The sequence below is a fragment of the Peromyscus californicus genome, unplaced genomic scaffold, assembly GCF_007827085.1.
Source record: "Peromyscus californicus insignis strain IS unplaced genomic scaffold, ASM782708v3 Scaffold_15__1_contigs__length_86483966, whole genome shotgun sequence".
NCBI classification, from domain to species: Eukaryota; Metazoa; Chordata; class Mammalia; order Rodentia; family Cricetidae; genus Peromyscus; species Peromyscus californicus.
The window spans coordinates 69,615,855-69,638,447 of NW_026294447.1; the positions used below are offsets into that span (position 1 = coordinate 69,615,855).

At 49.4% G+C, this 22,593-nt stretch overlaps 1 protein-coding gene across 1 annotated transcript; it reads right to left on the bottom strand.

Moving 5' to 3' along the window:
- Window positions 1-386: 386 nt before the first annotated feature.
- Batf (basic leucine zipper ATF-like transcription factor) lies at window positions 387-22,593 on the bottom strand. Its single transcript, XM_052738229.1, has 3 exons — window positions 22,340-22,593; window positions 19,706-19,810; window positions 387-865 (listed from the first exon to the last, which is right to left on the bottom strand). Exons 1-3 carry the CDS (start codon window positions 22,400-22,402, stop codon window positions 656-658), a joined length of 378 nt encoding a protein of 125 aa, XP_052594189.1. The 5' UTR covers window positions 22,403-22,593; the 3' UTR covers window positions 387-655.

A 22,593-nucleotide genomic window follows, 5' to 3' on the forward strand; every position in this document is an offset into this window, starting at 1 on the left:
ATCTCCCCGACTCCCATCTCTCCAGACCGGCATCTTGTGCTAAATGCTTTCTCTAACTGCACCTAGAGAAAGAATGGGGTAAGAGGCAGGCAGGGCTGGGCAGGTCACACGGAGCAGATCTGGGGAGGAGAGGGAGGGAGATATCTAGAGGTTGAAGACGGTTTGAAAAGAGACCAGCTTCTCAAACAGGTGAACCAAACGTGGAAAAGAGATAGACGTAGAATCCCTTGAGTCTGGAGACGCTTCCTGAAGCCAGAGAGAAAAATCAGGTCTCAAACCAAAAGAAAGTGGTTTGTAGGACGCTCATGGGGAAACAAGGAAAGCCGCTTTCCAGGGCTGGTTTCTTAGAAAACATTTATTTAGAAAACTATCGACTCCCTGCCCTCCTTCCTCTGTGCTGTAGGTCTTGGGCATCATCCATGACTCTCGGGGCTGCTTTTCCACTCATGTGGGGTCCAGTACATTGGCTACACTCTGGTGGGAGGCTTCAAGTCCCTCTGGCCAGCACAATTCTTGTGTTCAATCCTTGTCCAGGCCTCTGCCACTGGGTCTCCAGATGGAGGTATGAGGGTAGCCTGGCCTCGGTTGACATGCCCCTCCGAAGGCCCACGGGAGGAGCATCAACTGGGGCTCCGTCCTCTTCCTGTCTGGAAGCTCAGGGCTGGAAGCGTGGTGAGCTGATGTGAGGCTGGTGGAAGGCATGGGCACTGTATACCACTTCAGGAGGCGAGGGGGCGCCACTGGCCAGCACGGAGCACAGGGGCTCGTGGCTGCTCAGCACGGATGTGAAGTACTTCAGCTCCTCTGTGAGTTGTTTGATCTCCTTGCGCAGAGCTGCATTCTGTTTCTCCAGGTCTTCACTCTCCTGGAAAGGGACAATCGGCATGATGATGAGTATCGGGGAAGGTGGGGAGGTGGGTGGGGCAGGAAGGCAGTGCCGGGGGTGGGGGGGTGGGGGGTGGGGGGTGGGGGGTGGGGGGGGTGGGGGGGGGGGGGGGTGGGGGGGGTGGGGGGGGTGGGGGTGAGGGGGTGGGGGGATGAGAGTCATTTTCTATCAGCACAGACATGAAGAAGGGCCACTGAGAATTCATGTGCACATGAGGATGTGTGCATGCGTACACAGATGTTTGTATGGGTGCACTTAGGTATGCGGGTGGGCACAAATATCAGGTTGACCCATATGACCCACAGGCAAACTGCTGATAACTGTCTGTTTTGGCTAATAAAAATGGCAATTTCATAGTCCCATCTGTCCCTTCCCTATGACTATAACAAAACACTGGAGGCTGGGTGGTTTATTTAGCTCAGAGTTCTGTTGGTTCAAGGATATGGTGACGGAGAGCCATGAATGGTGGAAAAGTGGATGGCCAAGCAGGGGGTGTAAAAAAGAAGCTCATGCCGGGTGGTGCTGGCGCACGCCTTTAACCCCAGCACTCGGGAGGCAGAGGCAGACAGATCTCTGTGAGTTCGAGGCCAGCCTGGTCTACAGAGCGAGATCCAGGACAGGTTCCAAAGCTACACAGAGAAACCCTGTCTTGAGAAAACCAAAAAAATTTTAAAAAAGAAGCTCATGTGTAATAGAAAGGAGAGGTTTATAACAATCTCTTGTGAGTCTCTTTATAACAATCCCCTTGTGATAACCCAACCCCATCCCTCAGAAGTGAGATGAGCTGGGCACGGTGGCACAGACCTGTCATCCTAGCAGCCAGCGTGTGGGACACAGGAGGATTGGGAGGCCAGCCCAGGCTAGAGAGGAAATAGAGTAGAGAGCCTGTCACTGCGTCTCTAGATCAATGAGCCCAAAGGGCTGGGGAAGCACACCTAGTGTGGTAAGACAACGAAGTCTTAGGTTCAACTGCCAGTACACCAAAAGGGAAGAAAGGGAGAGGGGGGGGAGGATGGAGAGAAGGAAAAAAGAGAGAGTGTGAGGAGAGGAAGAAAACAATAGAAAAGAAATTGAGAACGGCATTAATACCTCTCAGGGACGTCCTCGTCCATTGCTGGCACCACACCCCCCCCAGCACTGTTGCTTCACCAGGGACCAAACATACACACAAGTTGTGTGTGTGTGTGTGTGTGTGTGTGTGTTGTGTGTGTGTGTGTGCATGAGCTCACACTTGTGCTCTTATGGATACGTGTGCAAACATGCCTGCATGTATGCCTCTGGGCTGAGAGTGGCAAGCATATACCAAGAGAAACTGGCGATCGGGCCAGACCCTAAGAGTGGGAGAGCTGTGTGTGGAACACTCTCTGCCGGTTTACTCCACCCCCACCACGCACACCAAGTGCCTTGTGTTCGCACATGTCTCACGAGCGCCGAAGCGCCACTGCTTCACCCTCTAGGATGTTTAGAGCGAGCCCTTTCTGAATACTGAGGCTCGACCATGGACTCGGCGTTCTCTCCTGCTCGCCCCTGGCCACAATTGTTGAGTTTCCCAATCCTGTTCCAAACCATCCCCCAACCCTGGACAGTGCCCATTAACACTCTGTGTTTTCTCTACGTGTAAACCTATGAGGAAGTTTATAAACATAGGAAGCGATTATCAACAAATAATCATGGAACGGAACATTTATGACTACAAACTATAATCGGAGTTACTTAAGACTTGTTTACTTCTGGAACTTTCCATTGAGAATCCTCAGATCACAACTGACAGTGGATTCGCTAAAACCATAGGAGGGGAGCCTCAGGTAAGTCCTGTGCTCTCCGCCTCAGTATAGAAGCAACGAGCATTTCATCCGGAAACATCTTTCCGTGTTGGTAGGGGACTGCATCATTTACCAGCCGCCATGGCGCTCCGGTACATAGCAATTGCCGAGAAGCAATAGCTTCTCCAGACCATGGGATTCCCAGACCTGAGAGAACAGACCCCTGCTAAGTACTGGGGCCTCCCCAGCTTGCCAGAAAGGCAACCTGGCTGGAGGGGCAAAGGAATCTCAGCTCAGAAGCCACCTGCGCTGGCAGGCAGCTCTTATTTTTGCAGAGTTGGGATCTGAGGAGAAATTTCTCTTTTCTGCATGTGCGTTGTGTGTACACCTGTATGGCTGCAGGTGCATACATGCAAGAGGTGTGTGTGTGTAGGTCAGAAGGTGACTCCCCCTCCACCACCTCGCACCTTCCACAGTTTGAGAGAGGGTCTCTCGCTGGCCTGGAACTTCAGCTGGCCCACAGGCTTCCAGAGATCTGCCTCCAGTCTCACCATGGCAGAGATTCCAGGCGCGCACCCCCTCACCCCACTTTTTAAGCCGGTGTAGAGAACCGAACTCAGGTCCTCACATCAGTGCTTTATCAACTAAGCCATTGCCCTAGCTCTGGACATCTGAGCTTTTAACAGGTGTCCTGGGTCATTCTAATGACCAGGCAAGCTTGAAAACTATGGTGAATAAAATACTGGGTCAACATGGCGCAAGCAATTATAAAATCTGCTTTAAGTATCTAAACACGTATTAAATGGCTGCTTAAGTGCCAAATGAACTTAAATGCTTGTTGACTGACTGGCTGATAGCATCAGTTGTTGGCATGAGAACGTTGACTCAAAAGCATAGCGGTTAACAGAGGTAAGAAAAATTGACATTTAAAATTTGCCCTAAATGATCTGTCAGGAGTGAGCTGCAGGCTGAGGAGAGATGGGATTTATCACTTACACTGCCAATCATCTAAACCCAGTGCAGCGTGGTTTTTTGTTTTTTTTTAAGTGGTGGAGGAGCATAGGACTCTGACCTTGCTCATCAAGCCAAGCGGCTTCCAGTTCTTTTGAAGGTCAGATGTGAGCGTGCTCAGCCGCAGCCCGACATTCTGAATGCTTTCTGAGCCAACCGAGGCCCCTAGCCGGGCGCAAAGGAAACCCCCATTTCCAGAGTCGGGTAAGGGAAGCCAGAAGCTGGATGGTGGTCAGTCCCGGGCTGCTGCTCCTGCAGGCTGTGGCCAGATGGGCATTTCAACCCTTTTTTGTTTTTTGGTTTTTTTTTTTTTTTTTCCTGACACATCCCAGAGGGAGGTCCGCAAGCCCTTTACCAGGAAGGCATTGCCCCTTTACTGAAAGGTGGGCGAAATGAATCTGGGGGGCGGGGGGGGGGGGGCAGTACGCTAAGACGGGAACTGGGGCCCGGAGTCCTGGTCCTTTCCTCGCCCCCTCTGAGAGTTTCCACTGGTGACAGCATTTACTGTAAGTTCAGTGCTCTGAAGAGCCTGGGCAAACCCCAAGGCAGCAAGTAAGGACGGACAGGGTGGGCGGGCTCTGAGCTTCTCCCCGCCTAGGGGCAGGCCCAGCTTTCGGGAAGTGACTAGCAAGCTCTGAGGAGCACCCTCCGGCTTTCTCCTTTGCCATCTCCTGGGCCTGCAGATTCCAGAGCCCAAGCTGGGCCAGGCCTGACCAATAAGCACGGGCCTCCTGCCTCTAACTGTGGGGCAAAGCTTGTCTTTACCTCACAAAGCCAAACTGCTTCTTGCGAGAGAAATGTCTGTAAGCTCAGGCCCTTGCCCACACCGGCCACTCCCTAGAGAAAGGTTCTGACTTGACTTCCCTTGCAGGAGGAAGTGGCTGATCTGGGCCCCATCTCTCTACCCTGCCGGGAGCAGCAGGGCCCCCTGAGAGGACTTACATAGCTAAAGGGACAGTTGGGGGGCAGCTGTTTATCCACAGGGACAACAACCATACCCATTAACTTCCCAGTGTGGGCAGGGACCAGAACTCAGTGAGGGCATGGAGTGGAGTGGGTGTATGAAGGAAATTTCCTCTCCCAGGCAGGCCTCTGGCCGCCGTGGGGAGAGCTAACCTGCCTCCTGACCTCACATAGCTAGCCTGCTCTTTGCTTTTCAGAACGTGGTTAGGCCCATCCGGGTTCTCACAAAGCCTGAGCTGTCCGTGTTGACCGTCCTACCAGGAGGCCAACTGAGCCCCGGAGCAAAACCATATTGCCTAGTTTCCTAAAATGTTCGCAGGCTGGTGAGGAGAAAGGGCCACAGAGTCCCTGCACACATGTGTCTTCTCAGAAGTACAGAAGCCTCTAAAGGTGGGCCCAGAGCCAGGAAGGAGATCTGCAGGCCTCCAGCTGGACGACTCCTTCCTGCCTCTCCTGCATGGAGGACCTGGCTGCTGGGGTGAGCTAGGGACTCCCAGGAGCAAGGAGAAGACCTCAGCCCCCTGTGCCCTCCCAAGGGACAGCAGTTATAACGATCATTACACACAGAGACTATGACCCCACACAACATCACATAACACCACATGCATGAGCCGGCCACACCCCTAAAGCCACAGAATTGCCCACTTCCATCCTGCCACCCTGGAAAGGCCCTCCACGGAGGCCAGACCATCCTCCAACATGAGCCAGGGCCTGGCTCCGTGGCAGTGGGTGGCTGGCCCTTGGGGGATTCACTTTCCCTGTTGAATACCAGTTCCTTCACCTGAAGACAAGATGATCCCCGACCTTAGCCAGATATTGGGTCCTCCGGGGGAGCACTATCGATGCTGTTACAGGTTCCACAAGACTTCCACTGGACAGCTAATGCCACTAGTCACAGGAACGGGGGTGTCTCTAGAGTCCCCTCAAATTCTCCAATATCTCAGATTCCAAATTGCCTACCTAATGCATTAGTAGACTAGAGCCTGTAATAACCCCCAGCCTTGTGTGTGTGTGTGTGTGTGTGTGTGTGTGTGTGTGTGTGTGTGTGTGTGTGTCTGACAGAGAGGGAATCTTATTGTGGAGCCTAGCTGACCTGGAACTGGCTGTGTAGACCAAGCTGGCCACAAACACAGAGATCTGCCTCAGTCTCCTGATTACTATGATTATAGGCGTGTGCCCCTTGAAGTATTGTATAGCTATCATCATGTCTAATCTTTGTGACATCATTGCACAGTATTTAACATCTCCCTTTTACAGCAGAGGGAAAACTGAGGCCCAGAGAAGTTAAGCAACACATTGGAGGTCACACAGCTTGTAGGCTGCAGCCCCTGCCTTGGGAACCTGTTAGAACCCCATGAGCGAGAATTACCCCTGCTCTGTTCTCGTGCCAATGTTACCAGCCCGATCTCCCTCCCTCATGCTAATCCAAATGCTAATGTTCACAGCTCACCCTCCCTCACCTGTGGGGTCACCTGATGCCACTTCTATCAAGAGCTGGGGGTGGCTAAGGAGGAGGCTTCCTGAGGCATGGGAACATTCTGGGAAATCCCCTACTGGAGGGACTGAAGAGGAGGTCACTCAGAGTGCCTGAGCAGTGGGGAAACCCCAGGTTGGTCCCTCAGCCCTAGGCAGCTGAGCTGGAGGCAGATTGGGAGCAGCTGGCACCTCCTGGCTGGGGTCTGCTGTGCTCCCGGCCAGCTCTCAGCGGCGAGGGCTTTGACCTTCCTGCATTTTCTTTGTTAAAAAAAAGAAAGAAATTGTATCTTATGTGCATGTGTACCTGCATGTGTGTTCGTACACCACTATGTGCCTGGGTGCCTGCGGAGGCCATCAGAGGGTGTCAGATCCCCTGGAACTGGAGTTACAGATGGCTGTGAACCACCATATGGGTGCTGGATATCGAACCTGGGTCCTCTGGAAGAGCAGCCCCTGCTCTTAACTACCAAGCCACTGCTCCGGCCCCGTCTCCTTGCCTTTACCAATAGCCATCCCCAGAGGTATTGAAATAACCTCGGTGCTCTTCCCGCTCAAAGGAGTGTGCATACTTCCATCGGCACAAGGAGATTCCAACTCATGTGCATTTGGAGTTGGTGCCACCCTGGGCCACACACACATCAAGAGCAGGTGGTAAGTGGAGCCCACAGTACCTGAAGAATGTTTCTAACTGAGAGGTGGGCTGCTCCCCAGGAGAGGAAGGACTAGGCCTCCACCTGCCACCATTGCCTTTCACCTGAGGGGAAGAGTCATCACATACATATTGGGTTCTGGATCTGTCTTCAGCTCCCAGCCATCAGTAGCTGGTCAGTCACACCAGCCATGCCCCTGAGGTCCTGTCTATAGTCATGGGATTGGAAGGCTGCTGCCTGGGTCTCATTTTTCCTCACAGTTTGAAAAACGCTGGAGGTTGGCTCACTCAGCACCCTCCCCCAACACCCCACTGCTTTCAGCTTGAGAGACTCAAATGCCCAGCTTCCTTGTGTCTGGTGCAAAGTGTCCTCGAGTTTGTGTGTGTGTGTGTGACTGGTGATATGTAGATAGAAGCACAGGGAAAGGGGATTCTCTGTGTTGCTCTGGCTGTCCTGGAGCTTACTCTGTAGACCAGACTGTCCTCGAACTCAGTGATCTGCCTGCCTCTGACTCCCAGGGTGTGCCCCACCACCACCGGGCTACGTTAAATATATATTTTTATAAGTACATAAGACAAGGAATCTTAGAGTCGGATGAAAATTTCTAAGTTAAAAATTTTTCTAAAACACTTTGGAATTTTAGCATAATATACTGTTGGTGAAAATAACGTTCAGAACAGCTCTTAAAGTGTTAAATTTATTGTTATTACTGTGTGTGTGTGTGGTGTGTGTGTGTATGTGTGTGTTGTGTGTGTGTGTGTGTGTGTGTGTGTGTGTGTGTGAGGACAGGCATGCATGAGCCGTGGGCAGGTCTGCAGAGGTCAGAGGTCATCTTTGTGGTGTCAGGTCTATGAATTTCAGGGATCAAACTCAGGTCAGCAGACCATGCTGCAAGCTCGTTGACCCAGGAGCCTCTCTCTGGCCCCAGCACACCTGGTTCTTACAAAGGAAAGGTGGGAATCTGTGTGAATCTCACTCTTTAAAACTTGGTCACACTAGTTCCTTTTGAGTTGGTGAGCTTCCCTCAGGGCAGAGGGAAGATGGCATTTTCTTCATGAGTTAGTCCTCAGGGATGGGACAGCACTCAGTAAATGCTCACGTGGCTTGCTTGCCCGCTTGGAATGTAACAGTCGCCTGTGAAAGTATCTACCAAGGAGGCGTGTGACATTCAGGCTATTTGTGTTTTACCCAACATTCCAGCTTTAACAGCTTCTGCTTTGTGCCTCAAGGACAGTTACAAAAGAATCTCAGGGGTTCCTTTTTCAAAAGGCCCAGCCATGTAGAGAACGGGAATAGCCAAGTTAATTACTACTCTGCCACCAACTCAGCTTTGAATGTAATTTCCCTCACTTGGGCTTAACCAACCCAAGGAGGCTCCAGCAGACACAGCGAGCGGAAGGCCATTGTGGAGAAGTGGCGAACTTAGAGTTCTCCTGAGCATGCTGACAGAAAAGCGTCGTTCTCACGGGGGGGGGGGGGGGGGGGGGGGGGGGGGGGGGGAGACACCCAGGTTGGTGTGTGTGTCAAGGCCGGGTTCTGCACTGGCCGAGCAGATAAACCTGAGACAGATTCCTCCTTCCTTCCAGCTGGAGTTCCACCTTCCTTCCCGACAGAGCAGAGAATTCTCACACTGACTCTAATTCCAACTCATACAGCCTGGGGGGGGGGGGGGGGACGGGGGGCGGGGGCTACTGCTTCCCACTTTGTGATAAGAATTTAGGTTCACTGGTTCAAAGGCCCTTAGCTTGGGAGGTCTAGGCCCAGGTCGGGTAACCTGATACTGTTGTCCTGATAACGGACATGCTGTCAAACTGCCTTCCTGGTACTGATGCTGATGGCCACAGAGGAGGGCTGCCCTCCACTTTGGCCAGAGAGAAGCGTCTGTCTGCTGTGGTCAGCAGTCAATGTCGAGGCCCGTCACGGGTCAAAGGGCAGGGGACAAAGGGCTTCTGAGTGCTCAGCCCTAGACGGCACATCAACAGCCCACTCTAGCCCTTCATCCAAGACTCAAGGAACGCCACACAAGAGGACAGACAGAACGGAAGAGCTGGAGGACAGGGAGGAGCGCCGTGAACCGCTGTCTTCTAGATGGGACGCGGCCGCTAAACTCACGAACTCACGGCAGCTGGCTTTACCTGACAAGATCGGCGAACAGTCCAACGGCAACATTAACTGGACTTCGTGGATTTAAAAAAATTTTTTTTTTTTTTTTTTAAAAAAGAGAGGACATGAGTCAGGGAGGGAAGGGGAATGTGTTGGGGAGATTGGGAGGAGAGAGTCGGGGAGGATGATCAGTAGGCACTGTTTAAGTGTATGAAATTGTCCAAGAATTTATAAAAGATATTCTGTTTTTTAAAAAAAAGTTTGAGAGCAATCCCCAGCCTGGGTTAGAGTGGTCTTCATATCCTCCACCTTCCCAATCTGGATCCCTCCTGCATATCTGACTCTCTGGCTCACTGTCCTTTTCTGATGCCTCATGGCTTTCCACCCCAAGTCTCTGTCATGGGTTCCCTCTCCCCCGATCTTCCCAGCCTCCTCCTCAGTTTGCTCTTGATCTCCAGTACCGGGGCCTGGGGAAGGCCCTCCCCCATCACTGCCTTCACCCTGTCCCCAATTCACTGTCAATATTGTTTTGCATTTTCTTCCAAGCGTTTTTTTCCACAGGGTGTAATTAGTGAGATCCTGTATTTGTCTGGTTTCTAGCCCAACAGTGGAATGTAAGACCTGTGAAACCCAGGGCTCAGGCTTCCTTCCTATAATCTCAGTGCTTCATTGAGCCACACAGGAAAATGGCAAATCCTTGCAGAGCAGATGGACCACTTCTGCTGGTGGGTGCTGAGACTCGGGTCTCCCTTTACTGGAGCTCCCAGCTAATCGACAAACAAGAGGCGTGTTCATGGGCCAGCTGAGTCCTTCCAGGTGCTGGAAGTTGCCTTTTGGACCTAAGAATTTGGGCCCTCTGCTTGGCTTTGAGCTTATCATTTCCTTTGCGTTTGTAAGTGATCCAGGTCAGTGTCCTTGGCTCGGCCCGCTTCCTGGGATGGTCCAATTCCACCTGCCGTAGGGTCTGATGTTTACTAGGGTCCATTTTAACTCCCCAAAGTGCTCCAGCTTGGAGGATAAATTGCAAGGTCTCCTACCAAAACCTCATAATGATACCTCTCCCTCAGTTTCCTTCAGAGTTCTCTCAACTTTGACCGCCTTTTTAATAAATAAAATAAAACAATAAAAATAAAAAACATATAGAACACCTATTAATTAATTAATTAATTTGAGATAGGTCCTCACTATGTACCTCTGCTGGCCTGGTCCTCACTATATAGAGTAGGCTGGCCTTGAAATCAGAGGGATCCATCTGCCTCTGCCTCTTGTGTTCTGGGATTAAAGGCGGTGCGTCACCATGCCTGGCCTTAAAGAGCTTTTAAGATGTAAAATACTCAAGATCCTAGACCCTAACACTTGTTTTGTTGTTGTTGTTGTTATTTGTTTGTTTGTTTGTTTTGTCTATTTGTTTTGTTTTGGTTTTTTTTCTTTGTTTTTCAAGACAAGGTTTCTCTGTGTAGCCCTGGCTGTCCTGGAACTCTCTCTGTAGACCAGGCTGGCCTTGAACTCACAGAGATTCGCCTGCTTCTGCCTCCCAAGTGCTGGGATTAAAGGTGTGCACCACCACTGCCTGGCATTTGTGAAAATTTCTTAATGCCATCTTACTGGTACAAGTTATCAATTTCTAATGATGAAAAAAAAGACCATCTTAAAAAAAAATAAAAAAAAAGATAACCTTACATGTCCTTTAAGGCTAGCCTGGGTAGCTTTGTGATACCTTGTCTCAAAATTTTTAACGTAGAGGGGAAAAAGACCAGGGGCATAGTTCAGTGGTAGAGTGTTTGCCCTACATGAATAGGCCCTAGGTTCGATCCCCAGTCCCAGGGGAAAAGAAAAACGTATGAGACTCAAAACGCCAATCACCCTGAGGTTGAGAAACCCTGCCTTGATGCGTATTGTTTTCGTCATCAGAACAGAAAATTAGGTCATTTTCATTTGGCTAGGAAAAATGTGTGTAAGCCTTCTGTGCACAGTCTTTGCCCACTTATTGATAGGCGTCTTGATGTTTTTCTTTCAAAAGATGTTCTTTCTCGGTACACATATTAAATCTTCATGTATTTAATTTAATGCAAATATTTTCTTCAAAAAGTATCATCAGCCTTTTGGGTCCCTGCCTTTACATCTTCTCAATAAAGAGGTATTTAAACTCTAGGCCTTACCCACCTTAACTCCTCTTAGGGTCTCTTGCTGCTGTCGAATGTTCTAGAACTAAGCTGAGTCTTGCTGGGCAAGCATTCTGGCCATGGGTCTACTTCATGGCTTACCCTTTGCAAAACGACAGATGGGAACAGCAAAATCAACCAACCAACCAAACAACAACAGCACCCCCCCCCAAAAAAAAAACCAAAGCTCAGAAAGCTTTGCACAAAGCAGATGCAGGTTGGTAGGGAGGCAAGAACTCGAGGTCCTTGGGTGTCCCTAAGAAAAGACACTGATTTCCTCACTGGCAACATGACAGATTGGTCTATCCCCCGCCCCAAGTTTCCTTTTTAAATATTTTGATCCTGTGTACAAGATAGTATGGCCATAATTCTTGGCATTTCCTCTAGAAGCCATTATGTGAACCCATGGTGAGACCCTCCGTGGAAAGACAAACTGAAAGGACCTTTGTGGTGATATACTGTGTACCACAACAAAACTTATCTGGGGATGAGAGGACAGAGCCAGCAGCCACTTAAAACTTCTTACCCCTACAAATCCTCATATTCCTGTCTCCACCTCCCTAATGCTGGGATTAAAGGCCTGCACCACCACCACCTGGCTCTGTTTCTCTTGTAGACTGGTTCAGTCTCTTGTAGCCCAGGGTGGCCTTGAACTCCCGATCTTCCTACTTCCTCCCCCCAAGTGCTGGGATTAAAGGCATGTGCTACCACTGCCTGACCTCTATGTTTAATATAGTGGCCAGCTTTGTCCTCTGATCCCCAGCCAAGCTTTATTGAGGAAAGCAATATATCACCACAGACCTTTATCCCATGAACCAGTCCATTCCTGTGGGAAACAGGGATCACACTGAGGAGCCACTGAGGATGGCCTCCTGAGGATACCTGTTAAACGGGGTAGCTGTTGCCTTATGATCTGGCACCCACAATCCAGTTTAGACAGGCATTTTTCAAGTGTGAGTACCTCCCAATCCTAACACACCAACCCATCATCCTTGGATAAGCAGTTGGGGTAGTTAAATTGCCTTGACATGTTCTTCCTCTACTCAAATAGCTGATGTGCAAAGACTGGAACTATTTCTGATTGCTTACACAGCACATATTCATCATAATAAAACTGCAGAGTACCAGGAGTGAGGCAATTACCCAAGCCCAGTCACCCACGAGTAACCACTATTAGTATTTTGGAGACTGTGCTTCTAACCCCCAACCCACAGGCTTTACATTAGCAGATGGTGCTTGGCACACTCCTCAAGACTTGCTTGTTTAACTCAGTTCAGTCTCATAGACATCTTTCTAAGTCAACAGACATAGATCCACAGCCATGTCGAGTGCCAGCCTCAAACTCTATTGTATAAATGGATCACAATCTGATCAATACCCCTTTCTTAAAAATCTACCTAATTTTATGGCATCCATAGTGTTTGCGGTCCACAGATACCCATGCTTCAAGCATCCTCATCTATTATCTTTGCCTTACACGTTTATAAGTGGAAGTACTGTCTCCAAAGTTTATTCTCATGTACAATATTAATGCAACACAACTTTCTAAAAATGGATACATGTATCACATGTATATATATATGCATGCCTGCGCGTGTGTGTGCGCATTCTCTCTCTCTCTCTCTCTCTCTCTCTCTCTCTCTCTCTCTCTCTCTCTCTCTCACACACACACACACACACACACACACACACACACACACACACACACACACGAGAGAGAGAGAGAGAGAGAGAGAGAGAGAGAGAGAGAGAGAGAGAGAGAGAGAGAGATATCTTTACTTTCTTGATGAAGCCTAAAGATGAGCTGGGAAAAATAAGAATTTTGGAGGGCTTTGCTTAAACAGTAAAAAGTAAACTCAGCTAGTGATCCAAAGAAGATACAAATAGCGTGTTTAGTGGTGAGGAAGGAGTGCTTTGAAGTTCAAGCTGTGTAACCTTGGGCAATTACTTAACGCAAAGGATTATTTTTTTTCCGATCAGATGCTATATTGCTGGTTGGGCACCAAATGCACAGAAGCTGACCCCGGCCAGGTGTGCAGTCACCACACTCTTTAAAAGAATTCAGAGGGATAGCAACACCAGAGATGATTCACTGACTTCATATTGTACTTTTAAAAGGTAGAACTAGCCAGAATATCTCTTCGTGTTTTATTCTTTTACAGATCTTTGAGTTCTTTATGCTAATAAACCTTAGGGCACAGTCTCCCAGAGTCAGACAAAGAACTGTGGAAATGGTAGAGGACCCTACGGAGCCACCCCAGCTGGCCAAGAGCACCAGTCTTTGGGAATTTCTCAATTATCTAATTTTCCTCTAACTTCTCCTCATATTTCATGGTATTAACTCAGTTTCCATGATTTTTCTGTCTTATGTGATATTAAACATTACAAATATCTCTGTCCTGAACCGTGGTGAGATTCCTTCAGGAGCCTATATCAGCCAGTTTCCTGGCTCATCTCCTTTGAAAGGAGCACTGGGTACTCTGGTTTCCAGATCTGACATGGGCACTCAGACTACCTTGCTTCAGGTCACCCTAGGGACCAGATCTCACGGGTTAACAACACTCTTTGGGATTACTCTACTGACCACCTCCCACCTCCTCTACTTGTGAGCAATGTTTCTAAATTTATCTCCAACATTGGCTCAAAGGTCCCCCTATGCTGGAAGGTGCCAGAGAGCCTCCAGCGGTGACAGATGACCTGCCATGGGAAAATGACTAGCCATCCCTTATAGTGTTTCATCTCATACCATGGACCTGAGGGTCACTCAAATCTCAATGATAGTTGCCCCTTGAAAGGACAGAGATAAAAAGGGATTAAAAGTGCACATGATGCCCCTCTGGTCTTACAACTTCAGTGTGACTTTTTGGAAATAGATAACATCAGTAAGTTTGGGTAATCCATTTGAAACTTGTGTGTATACTTTGCTCAAACAGATTTAAAAATGTGGTTCGGAGTTGGGCAGTGGTGGCGCATGCCTTTAATGCCAGCACTCGGGAGGCAGAGGCAGGTGGATCTCTGTGAGTTCGAGGCCAGCCTGGTCTACAGAGTGAGATCCAGAATAGGCTCCAAAGCTACACAGAGAAACCCTGTCTCGAACCCCCCCCCCCAAAAAAAAATGTGGTTCAGAGTAAACTAGATACTCTATTTATACTTTTCTTACTTAAAAGTCTGGGGACTTGGGGCTGGTACGATGGTTCAGTGGGTAAGGTGCTTGCTGCCAAGCCTTATGACTTCAGTTCTATCCCCAGGACCTACACAGTGGAGGGAGAGAACTGACTCCTTGGGTTGGCCTCTGACCTCCATACATGGTGGCATGCATGCACCTTCCCCCCATAAGCAAACAAACAAACAATAAATAACTGTAATCTAGAAAATTTTAAAGAGGAGCTGGGCAGATGGCTCAGTGGTTAAGGGCATCTACTGCTCTTGCAGAGGACCTGAGTTCAGTTTCCACCTCTGTGGCTCACAGTTCCATGGGGTCAATACCTCCTTCTGTCTTTTGTGGGCACTTGTACTCATGTACTTGTGCTTATGTGTGTGCATGCATGTGTGCGCGCATGCACACACACACACACACACACACACACACACATACAACTTTAAAAAAATTTAAAACTATTTTAGAAAAGGAAATGATAGTCTTTCTACATTGAAACACAACTCACTTTAACAGTTCCATAATAGTCCACTCAGAATGGACTATCATTTATTCAACCACCCTTTTAAAAAAAATAACTTATTTAAATTTATTTTATGTGCATTGGTGTAAAGGTGTCAGATCCTCTGGAACTGGAGTTACAGACAGTTGTGAGCTGCCATGTGGTTGCTGGGAATTGAACCCGGGTCCTCTGGAGGAACAGTCAGTGTTCTTAACTGCTGAGCCATCTCTCCAGCCCTAAGATCACCCTTTCACTGATGGGTATTTAACTAGTTTCTGGTCATTACAGATCAGTGGTAGAGCATGTGCCCAGCCATGTACAAGTTCCTGAGTTCAGTCCTCAGTACCACCACACCAAAACAAAACCAAGAGAAAAAAACAAAACCCAGCAGAGAACTGAGTCATCAATGGTGTGCTCGTGAACAGATTCCTAGACGGCAAACTGCTGGGAGACAGGGAGGGTGTCATCTGAGGGGGTCTGGTCACGCTGCCGTCTGATGGGCTGTAGCCGCTGGTCCTGCTAAGGGAATGTGGTGCTCACTCTCCCCTCTCCCTTGGCCATTTCCTGTGTCAGCGTTATCTTTCACCCCGTCACCCTAATTGGCATTTTCCTGAGGAGGCCTGCCACATCGTCACATATTATATCATACTTCACATATTAACTATACTTCACATATAAGTCCGTTATATTTCTCCCATTCTGTAAGTTTATAGTCACTGCTCATTTTTCTGTGAGATCCATCGCTTTCCTGGTCAAAGGGCTTCCGCAGATGCAGTAAATGTGCCTTTCTGGCTCACAAGCTCTAGATAATTTCCTCCCTGTTTTCCATTTGTCTTTGATTTTGCATATAGTGTTTTGAGCTATGTAGACTTTCGAGATGGGGAGGCGGGGGGTCTCACTATGTAGATGAAGCTGGTCTCGAACTCACAGAGATCCACCTGCCTTTACCTTCTGAGTGCTAGGATTAAAGGCGTGTGCTACCATGCTCAGCCAATTTTTTTTTCTTTTTTGATGTATGTTTGTATATCAGTATTTTCCTTTATGATTTTCTATTTTATTTGAAAATTTTTATGCCAAAATATATTTTAAAAGCTCATATTTCCCCCTAAGGCATCTTTAGTTTCCTTGAAAAATACTTAATCTTTCTGTGAGTTGTATAAGGAACGAGGGACTCAGCCTTTTGCTTCCTCGAGTAATTAGCCAGGTGTCCCAACTATATTGATTGAAAAATTCAACTTTTCTGACTGGGTGGAAATGTCGTACTTAGTTGTTTTGTGGTTCCGTCTGTGTCTTGGAAATCATCACATACATTTCCTAAGTATGAACAGAATCACAGATACGTTTTGTATGGAGTTCCTCAATGCTGAGATCACTGCAACGCGGTTGCCGCAGGAGGCTCCTCCCACCTCCGTCGTTTGAAAAGCAATCAGTGCTCCACGCTTGATGACAGAGCGAATATTCAAAATGCTAACTGGTCAGCGTCTTATACTCTCCCAGGAGAGTCTAGGCTCTGGGAGCTTTAGGGCAGATAATAGTGCCAACGGGAAACATTAAGAAGACACTGGCAGCCCGCATACGTGAGGCCAGGACCCCAAGATGAACCCCATGTGTCCCTTACTTTATATATCCCCAGCAACCCACAAGCCCTGATTTTCAAATTCTTGGTGGATGAACCCTATGGCCGGAAGAAGGTTCCGGAGAGCCTTGCACGTAGAGAAAGCATGGAAAGGAGTCAAGGGCAAACCGAGACTTGAAACTGAACTCGCCGGAGGAAGCAGGAGCTTTTCTCTCCGAACCACACATGTATTTAAGAGGGTGCTGGAGAGGGGTGACGGTCAGCAAGAGGACACGCTGTGGAGCTCAGACCCCAGCCAAACTCTCTGCATGGTGGCAACTGTGTGGTGCTGCCAAGAGCTCCCACCCGAAGCCTCGGAGCTCTGGGTTACAGTGACAGCAGTCCACAGGCTTGTGGTGCAGCCCCTGAGACCTGTTCACTGGGCAGAACACGAACGCACGGTACAGTGCTCCAAAGAAAGGAGCGGGAAAGAGTTTAGATACAAGGAAACTGGGGTGCTGTGGGGATTGAGGCTGGGACATGGACATGATGACCCCATGACCCTATGGACCCACGGAACACCAGAGATTACTCGACCGCAGTCGTAACCAGGACCATCATCTAAACGTTTTGGTCCTGCCCCTTGTCTTCCTAAGACAGACAAGTTGCCGGCTCAAGGACCTCCCCTGAGGGGCTGGGCAGAGACCAGAGGGCTGAATTTACAGGGAGGCAGCCTGCAGCTAGAGACAGGGAGACTCTCCCACTCCTGTGTCAGGAGGGAGGCAGCACTCTGCTGCTAGAAGTGAGCAGGTGTGCACTGGGGGGGGGGGGGGGCTTCCACAGGAGGGGTGAGTACTGCAGAAGACTCCCGGGCCTCAAATGTGTCTGAGCTTTATAGCCATTAAGAAGTCTCTCAGCCGGGCGGTGGTGGCGCACGCCTTTAATCCTAGCACTCGGGAGGCAGAGCCAGGCGGATCTCTGTGAGTTCGAGGCCAGCCTGGGCTACCAAGTGAGTTCCAGGAGAGGCGCAAAGCTACACAGAGAAACCCTGTCTCGAAAAACCAAAATTAAAAAAAAAAAAAGAAGTCTCTCAGCACTGAGATTCGGTGGAGAAAAAGTACATACATGCACACACACACACACACAATACACCCACATACAATACACATACACAATATATACACACACAACACACATAATAGTACATATATACATACAGGGAAAATACACGTATGCCTTTATGTAGAAAAGTACACATATGTGCATGTATGTGCCTGTTTAATCTCAGTTTTCATGCTTCTTATACTATTGTTATAAGTCTGGTTGCACTGAATCTTGTGAGTATTTACTGCGCGCCCAGCACCACACCGAGTGTTTCATCTGCGCTCTCTCCATAGGCAGCAGTTCCTGTCGTTTCCCATTGAGATAAGGGCCCGAGTCTAAGGCTCATGAAGAACATGCCTGGGCTCAGTCACACAGACAGCAAACGGCAGAGTGGCCATTCGAGCCTGGCCCTCCCTGTACAGAGAGGCTGCACTCAGCTTTCTTCTTTTAATGTTGCAAACTTACAAAGCTTGTAGGTGCTTGTCCACTCAGGACATGGTCCACTCACCCAAACAGAGAGGACCGTATCCTACTTTTAAGTGTGGCTTTGTTGCTTTAAGGACTATTAAAGAACCAGACTCAGGTGGGAAATGTCAGCTTAAACTAATGAAACTGCTGTGAGATTTTAAGCCCTAGGGGAATCGCTGGAAGTGGATGAGTAGCCGGGTCTCAGTCTGTACTGACTGCTGTTTATTCTTTTTTTTTTTTTTTTATGGTCAGTTTGACATGTATTTGTCAACTGATGTCAGCTTGTACTGGAGAGTATGTTAAGTACCTATCAAGCAAAACATAAGCACAGCCGAGAGGTTCGGACATCCCGTATTCGGTTTCTTTAAAGCTAAAAGAAGATCTCCCCCTTTTTGTCTTCTAACACCACGTATTACTTATTGTTTTGTTGGATGTGTGCGTGTGTGTCGGTGTGTGCGTGTGTGTGCTTGTATGTGGGCATGCATGTGTATGGGTGCACGCGTATGTGTGAGGCCCAAAGTTGATGTCAGTGTCTTGTTCTCCAATCATTTTCTAACTTCTGTATTGAGTCAGGACCTCTTGCTGAACCTAAGGCTTGCTCTTTTTCACTAGACGGGCTAGCCAACTTGCTCTAAGAGTCTCTGTTTCCACTTCCCATGAACTGGAATTACTGCAGGCTGCCATGCCCATTAGGCTATTTCTCTCTCTCTCTCTCTCTCTCTCTCTCTCTCTCTCTCTCTCTCTGTCTCTCTGTCTCTCTGTCTCTCTCCCTCCCTCCCTCCCTCCCTCCCTCCCACCCTCCCTCTCTCGCTCAAACTCACAGACATCTGCCTGCCTCTGCCTCCTGCCCATTTGGCTTTTATGTCGGTTCTGGGAATCTGATCTCTGACCCTCATGCATGCATGACAAGCATTTTGCCCACTGAGCCGTTTCCCCAGCCCCGCATTACTTATCCCTGATAAGGTTAAAGCACTCCATTGCCGTACTAAACATTTGTATCATCAGCTTAGTTGTTTTTGGTGCTTATTGTGCTTTTACCATGGACGGAAACTTCTAGAATATTAGCAGTACGGGAATATTTTAGGAGAAAGTGCGGGAAGAAGGATGTGGTGGAGAAAGAATGGTTGAGCAAGAACACAGTGAACGGGGCAGACTGTAAAGAGGGAAGAGGTTGGGAGTGCTGTGCCCAGCAAGGACTCGGGGTCTCTGGCCCAGGCTGTGGGCCTCCCAGGTGGGGCTGCAGCTCATCTCCTCCCTGCTAGAAGAGTTTGAGAATATTGGCCACTCAAGCAGGATGGTGATTGTCCCAGATAAGTGCCCAGAAATTGTGCGTTTCACAGCCCCTAGATACATCATTAACAATGGGAAACTCAACACAGAACCTTCATGATATTCAGGAAACGAAAAATAAGGGCAGCATCATTGACCCTTTGCTCTCAAATGCAAGGGCATTTGGGTGGCAGACAGGCTGCCTTCTGGAGGGATGAGATGTGTGGTCCTGAAAGATTGCCCGTCCCAAAGCCAAACTTAACATCTACCTTCCTCTGAGCAGCAGTATTTTGCTCATGGTGACTCAGGAAGGATGGCGCGCTCTCTACTGTCCTTTCCGAACAGGTGATTCCACCTCTCATCAAGCCCCAAGGCTGCCAGCATCCCACTCATGTACCCTTGCACTCTCCTGGGTTAGAAAGGCTCAGCCTCTCTGCTACTGAATGTTTTAATGCGTGCCTAGGAGAAGAGAGCCTTTCCTCCCCACCTCACCCCTGCAAGTCTCATCCTGCGTTTACTCTCCCCATGTACATAGCTCCCCCACAGCAGCAGCATCAAAGCTGGGTCTCACAGCCCCATTGGCATGGGATGCAGAGCCTAAGGTGCAAGAGCATGCTAAGAAGGCTGGGCACTCACCAAGTGCAGGGTGTCGGCTTTCTGTGTCTGCCTCTGTCGGCTCTTCTGGGCAGCAATGCGGTTCTTCTCCCTCCTCTGAACTTTTCTCACATCATCGGATGAGTCCTAGGAAGCAGTGACAGCAATAACTAGGCATGTCCATCCCTCTCTTCTAGTCAAAACAGTCTGTTAGAGAGTTTAGCTTGCTCCTTCCTCCTTCCTTCCTTCCTTCCTTCCTTCCTTCCTTGTCCTCAGTTCCTTCTCTACCATCCATCCCCTTATTTACAAAAAGCCTGCACCCAAAGACATTTTCTTCAGCATTCCCTGCTACCCATCCTCAGGTCTCCCATGGTCTTCTTTTGATCAAAAGCTACGTGAAGAAGTGAAGAGAGATTGAGGCTTCAGGACGGCAGCTTTGGGAAACAGCAGTTAAGACAATGAAATCTGTCCTGTCGCCTCTGCTCTTTCCAGAGCTGCTCTACCCTCATGTTCTCTCTCCGGGGGTGTGTGTGTGTGTGTGTGTGTGTGTGTGTGTGTGTGTGTGTGTGTGTGTATCTGTGTGTCTGTGTGTGTGTCTCTGTGTGTGTGTCTCTGTGTGTGTCTCTGTGTGTGTTTCTTTGTGTGTGTGTGTGTGTGCGTCTGTGTGTCTCTGTGTGTGTGTGTCTCTCTGTGTGTCTGTGTGTGTGTCTTTGTGTGTGTGTGTCTGTGTGTACCTTCTCGGTGTTCTTTTTGCTGTCTTCTTTTTCTTTACAAACTTGGATGAACATCCACTCTGCGCCAACTTCTGTACCAGCCCTTTCAGAGACGCTATGCTACGACTCCCCAGCTCTCTGAGCAGGTACAGTCATTTCTCTTTTGCATGGGATGAAGCTGAGGGTCTCCACACTGGTCCCTGTGGAGATCATGGCCAGCCAGGGGTATGGCATCCTCTGGTGCTGATTCTAAAGCCTGCGAATCTCCACCAGCAATTTTCTCGTGCTGCGCCCTTGGGCAGAGCCCCCTGCCCCCCCGCCCGATCTCTCCTTCTTTCGTTCATTTCCTTCACTGTGCAGCCATCTTGAGACCTTCCCAGTCCTGAACATGATGCCTGCTACAAATGAGGCACCAAACGTAAGTCTATGAGTTGAGGTGGAGGCCGCCTGCTTACTGAGCTACTGGTAGGGACTTTAGAAGACAAAGCGCTCTTTGGGTGCTGTCTACATATGTCCTATAGAAGACCGGGGAGGTGAGCTCCAGCTTTGCCCCTGATACTGCTGGTCAGCGGAGATGCTAAGAGAAGCCCTTTGGCAACCCCTACCCTGTCAGAGGGGTCACAGATCCTGGGGCCAGGCTCTGACTCCCCCTTCCTTCTTTATTCAAAACTTGTGGGTCATTCTAGCAGGCAGACATTGGATTAGAGAGAGCAAGGAGGTGCTCTTCCCATAATGCTGCAGGGGACTAGGTTACCATGGAACTGTGAGTAATTTCCTCCCTAAGAAGAGTATGGTACCATCTTCCAGGCAGTCCAACCGCTCTGATACCATTGTGAGCAAGGGGATGACTGTTTCCCTCTAGAGGTCTTCACCAGTAAGGTTTTTTTGGTTAGGGGGCTTATAGTAGATGTGGGAGCAGATGATCACTTAGGACAGATGTGACAGGGGATGGTTGCATACTTTTATTTTGGTTGCAGCATTTTGCAAGCCCTCTGGATGTGTGTAAGGCAAGCACCCTACCATTGAGCTACAGCCCCTGCCCGATACGTATGCTAAGGAAAGAATGACAGTTTTACATTACTGAGATGTAGAAAAGTTTCATCCGTAGGTCTATACTGGATGAGGAGAACCCTCCAGAGCAAGGGACGTCAAGAATGTGGTAGAGAGGGCTTCAGAAACTACGAGGTGGGAAGGGCATCCCATTTGAGGCATCTCCCATGCTGAAGCATCTTGGTTTGGTAGTCGGTCAAGACTCTAAGAGTCCCAGAATCCTTCCCTCCTTCCCTGGTTTCCCGGAGCTGATATTAGCTACTGCTGCAGGTAGGTCTCCAACAAACCTCCACGGCCACTGCCTTCTTTCTGCTGTCTGGAAGCCACAGGGAAAGAAATACGGGCTGCGGCTTCAGCCTCCCTCCCCAATGGCTGTGGCTTCAGCCTCCCTCCCCAATGGCTGTTCTAGTCACAGAGGCAGTCAGTCCCTCGGCAGGTAGATTTAGTCATCCTTTCCTTCCTGTCTACTTTGGCTTATTGTATTTCTCTTCCCTCACCTCGGTTCTGTCTTGCCCCCTGGCTCTTCCTGGAAAGCTACAGATCTAGGATTTGGGTGGAGTCTGCCAGCAGCCTACTGGAACATTCCTCTGCTGGCCAGTAGACCCCCTTCCACTAAGTTCTGTGATATTCACCCTGCCCCTTGCTTCCTAGAAAGTTTCACGGTGGGAACCTAAGTGTGGCAGAGATGAGGCGTACTGCTAGGAATGGAGGAAAGGGGGGCTTGTGGCGGGATGAAGGCTTTGCCACTTGTACCTCCCCATAGCAAATACCACATCTCGAGTCTGTCGGAGAGCACCCTGCCAAGTAGAGAGCTACTTCCTTCCCCACAGAGCTCCCCGGGCAGAACGGGGGGGAGTCTGGCCCTCTTCCACCACCCCAGGGTATTCAGAAGGCAGGGGACGTGGGGGGGTACCTGCTTGCCAGGTGGAGGAGAGCGGCTGAAGCTGGAGTCACTGCTGTCGGAGCTGTGAGGCATGGCTGTAATCTTCGGGGCTCTCCCACCAAACGTCCCAGATGCCTCTGGGCGATCTTCTCACTAGCTGGCTCCCCTTCCTGACTGCTAGGGGGGCCACCAGCCCTCCACCTTCCACAGGTGCCTCCCCTGCTTGTCCAGCAGTCACCTCCAACAGACCCCTGCGTCCTTCTGTCTCTGGGGTGCAGAGGGAC

Bases quoted from the DNA above. Each gene is read 5' to 3' on its own strand.
- Batf (XM_052738229.1), bottom strand. From the start codon at position 22,402: ATGCCTCACAGCTCCGACAGCAGTGACTCCAGCTTCAGCCGCTCTCCT. The intron at 19,811-22,339 runs GTACCCCCCCAC...ACTGCTTCCTAG, and splicing joins CTCCTCCACCTGGCAAGCAG to GACTCATCCGATGATGTGAG. The intron at 866-19,705 runs GTGAGTGCCCAG...GTCCCTTTCCAG, and splicing joins AAGCCGACACCCTGCACTTG to GAGAGTGAAGACCTGGAGAA.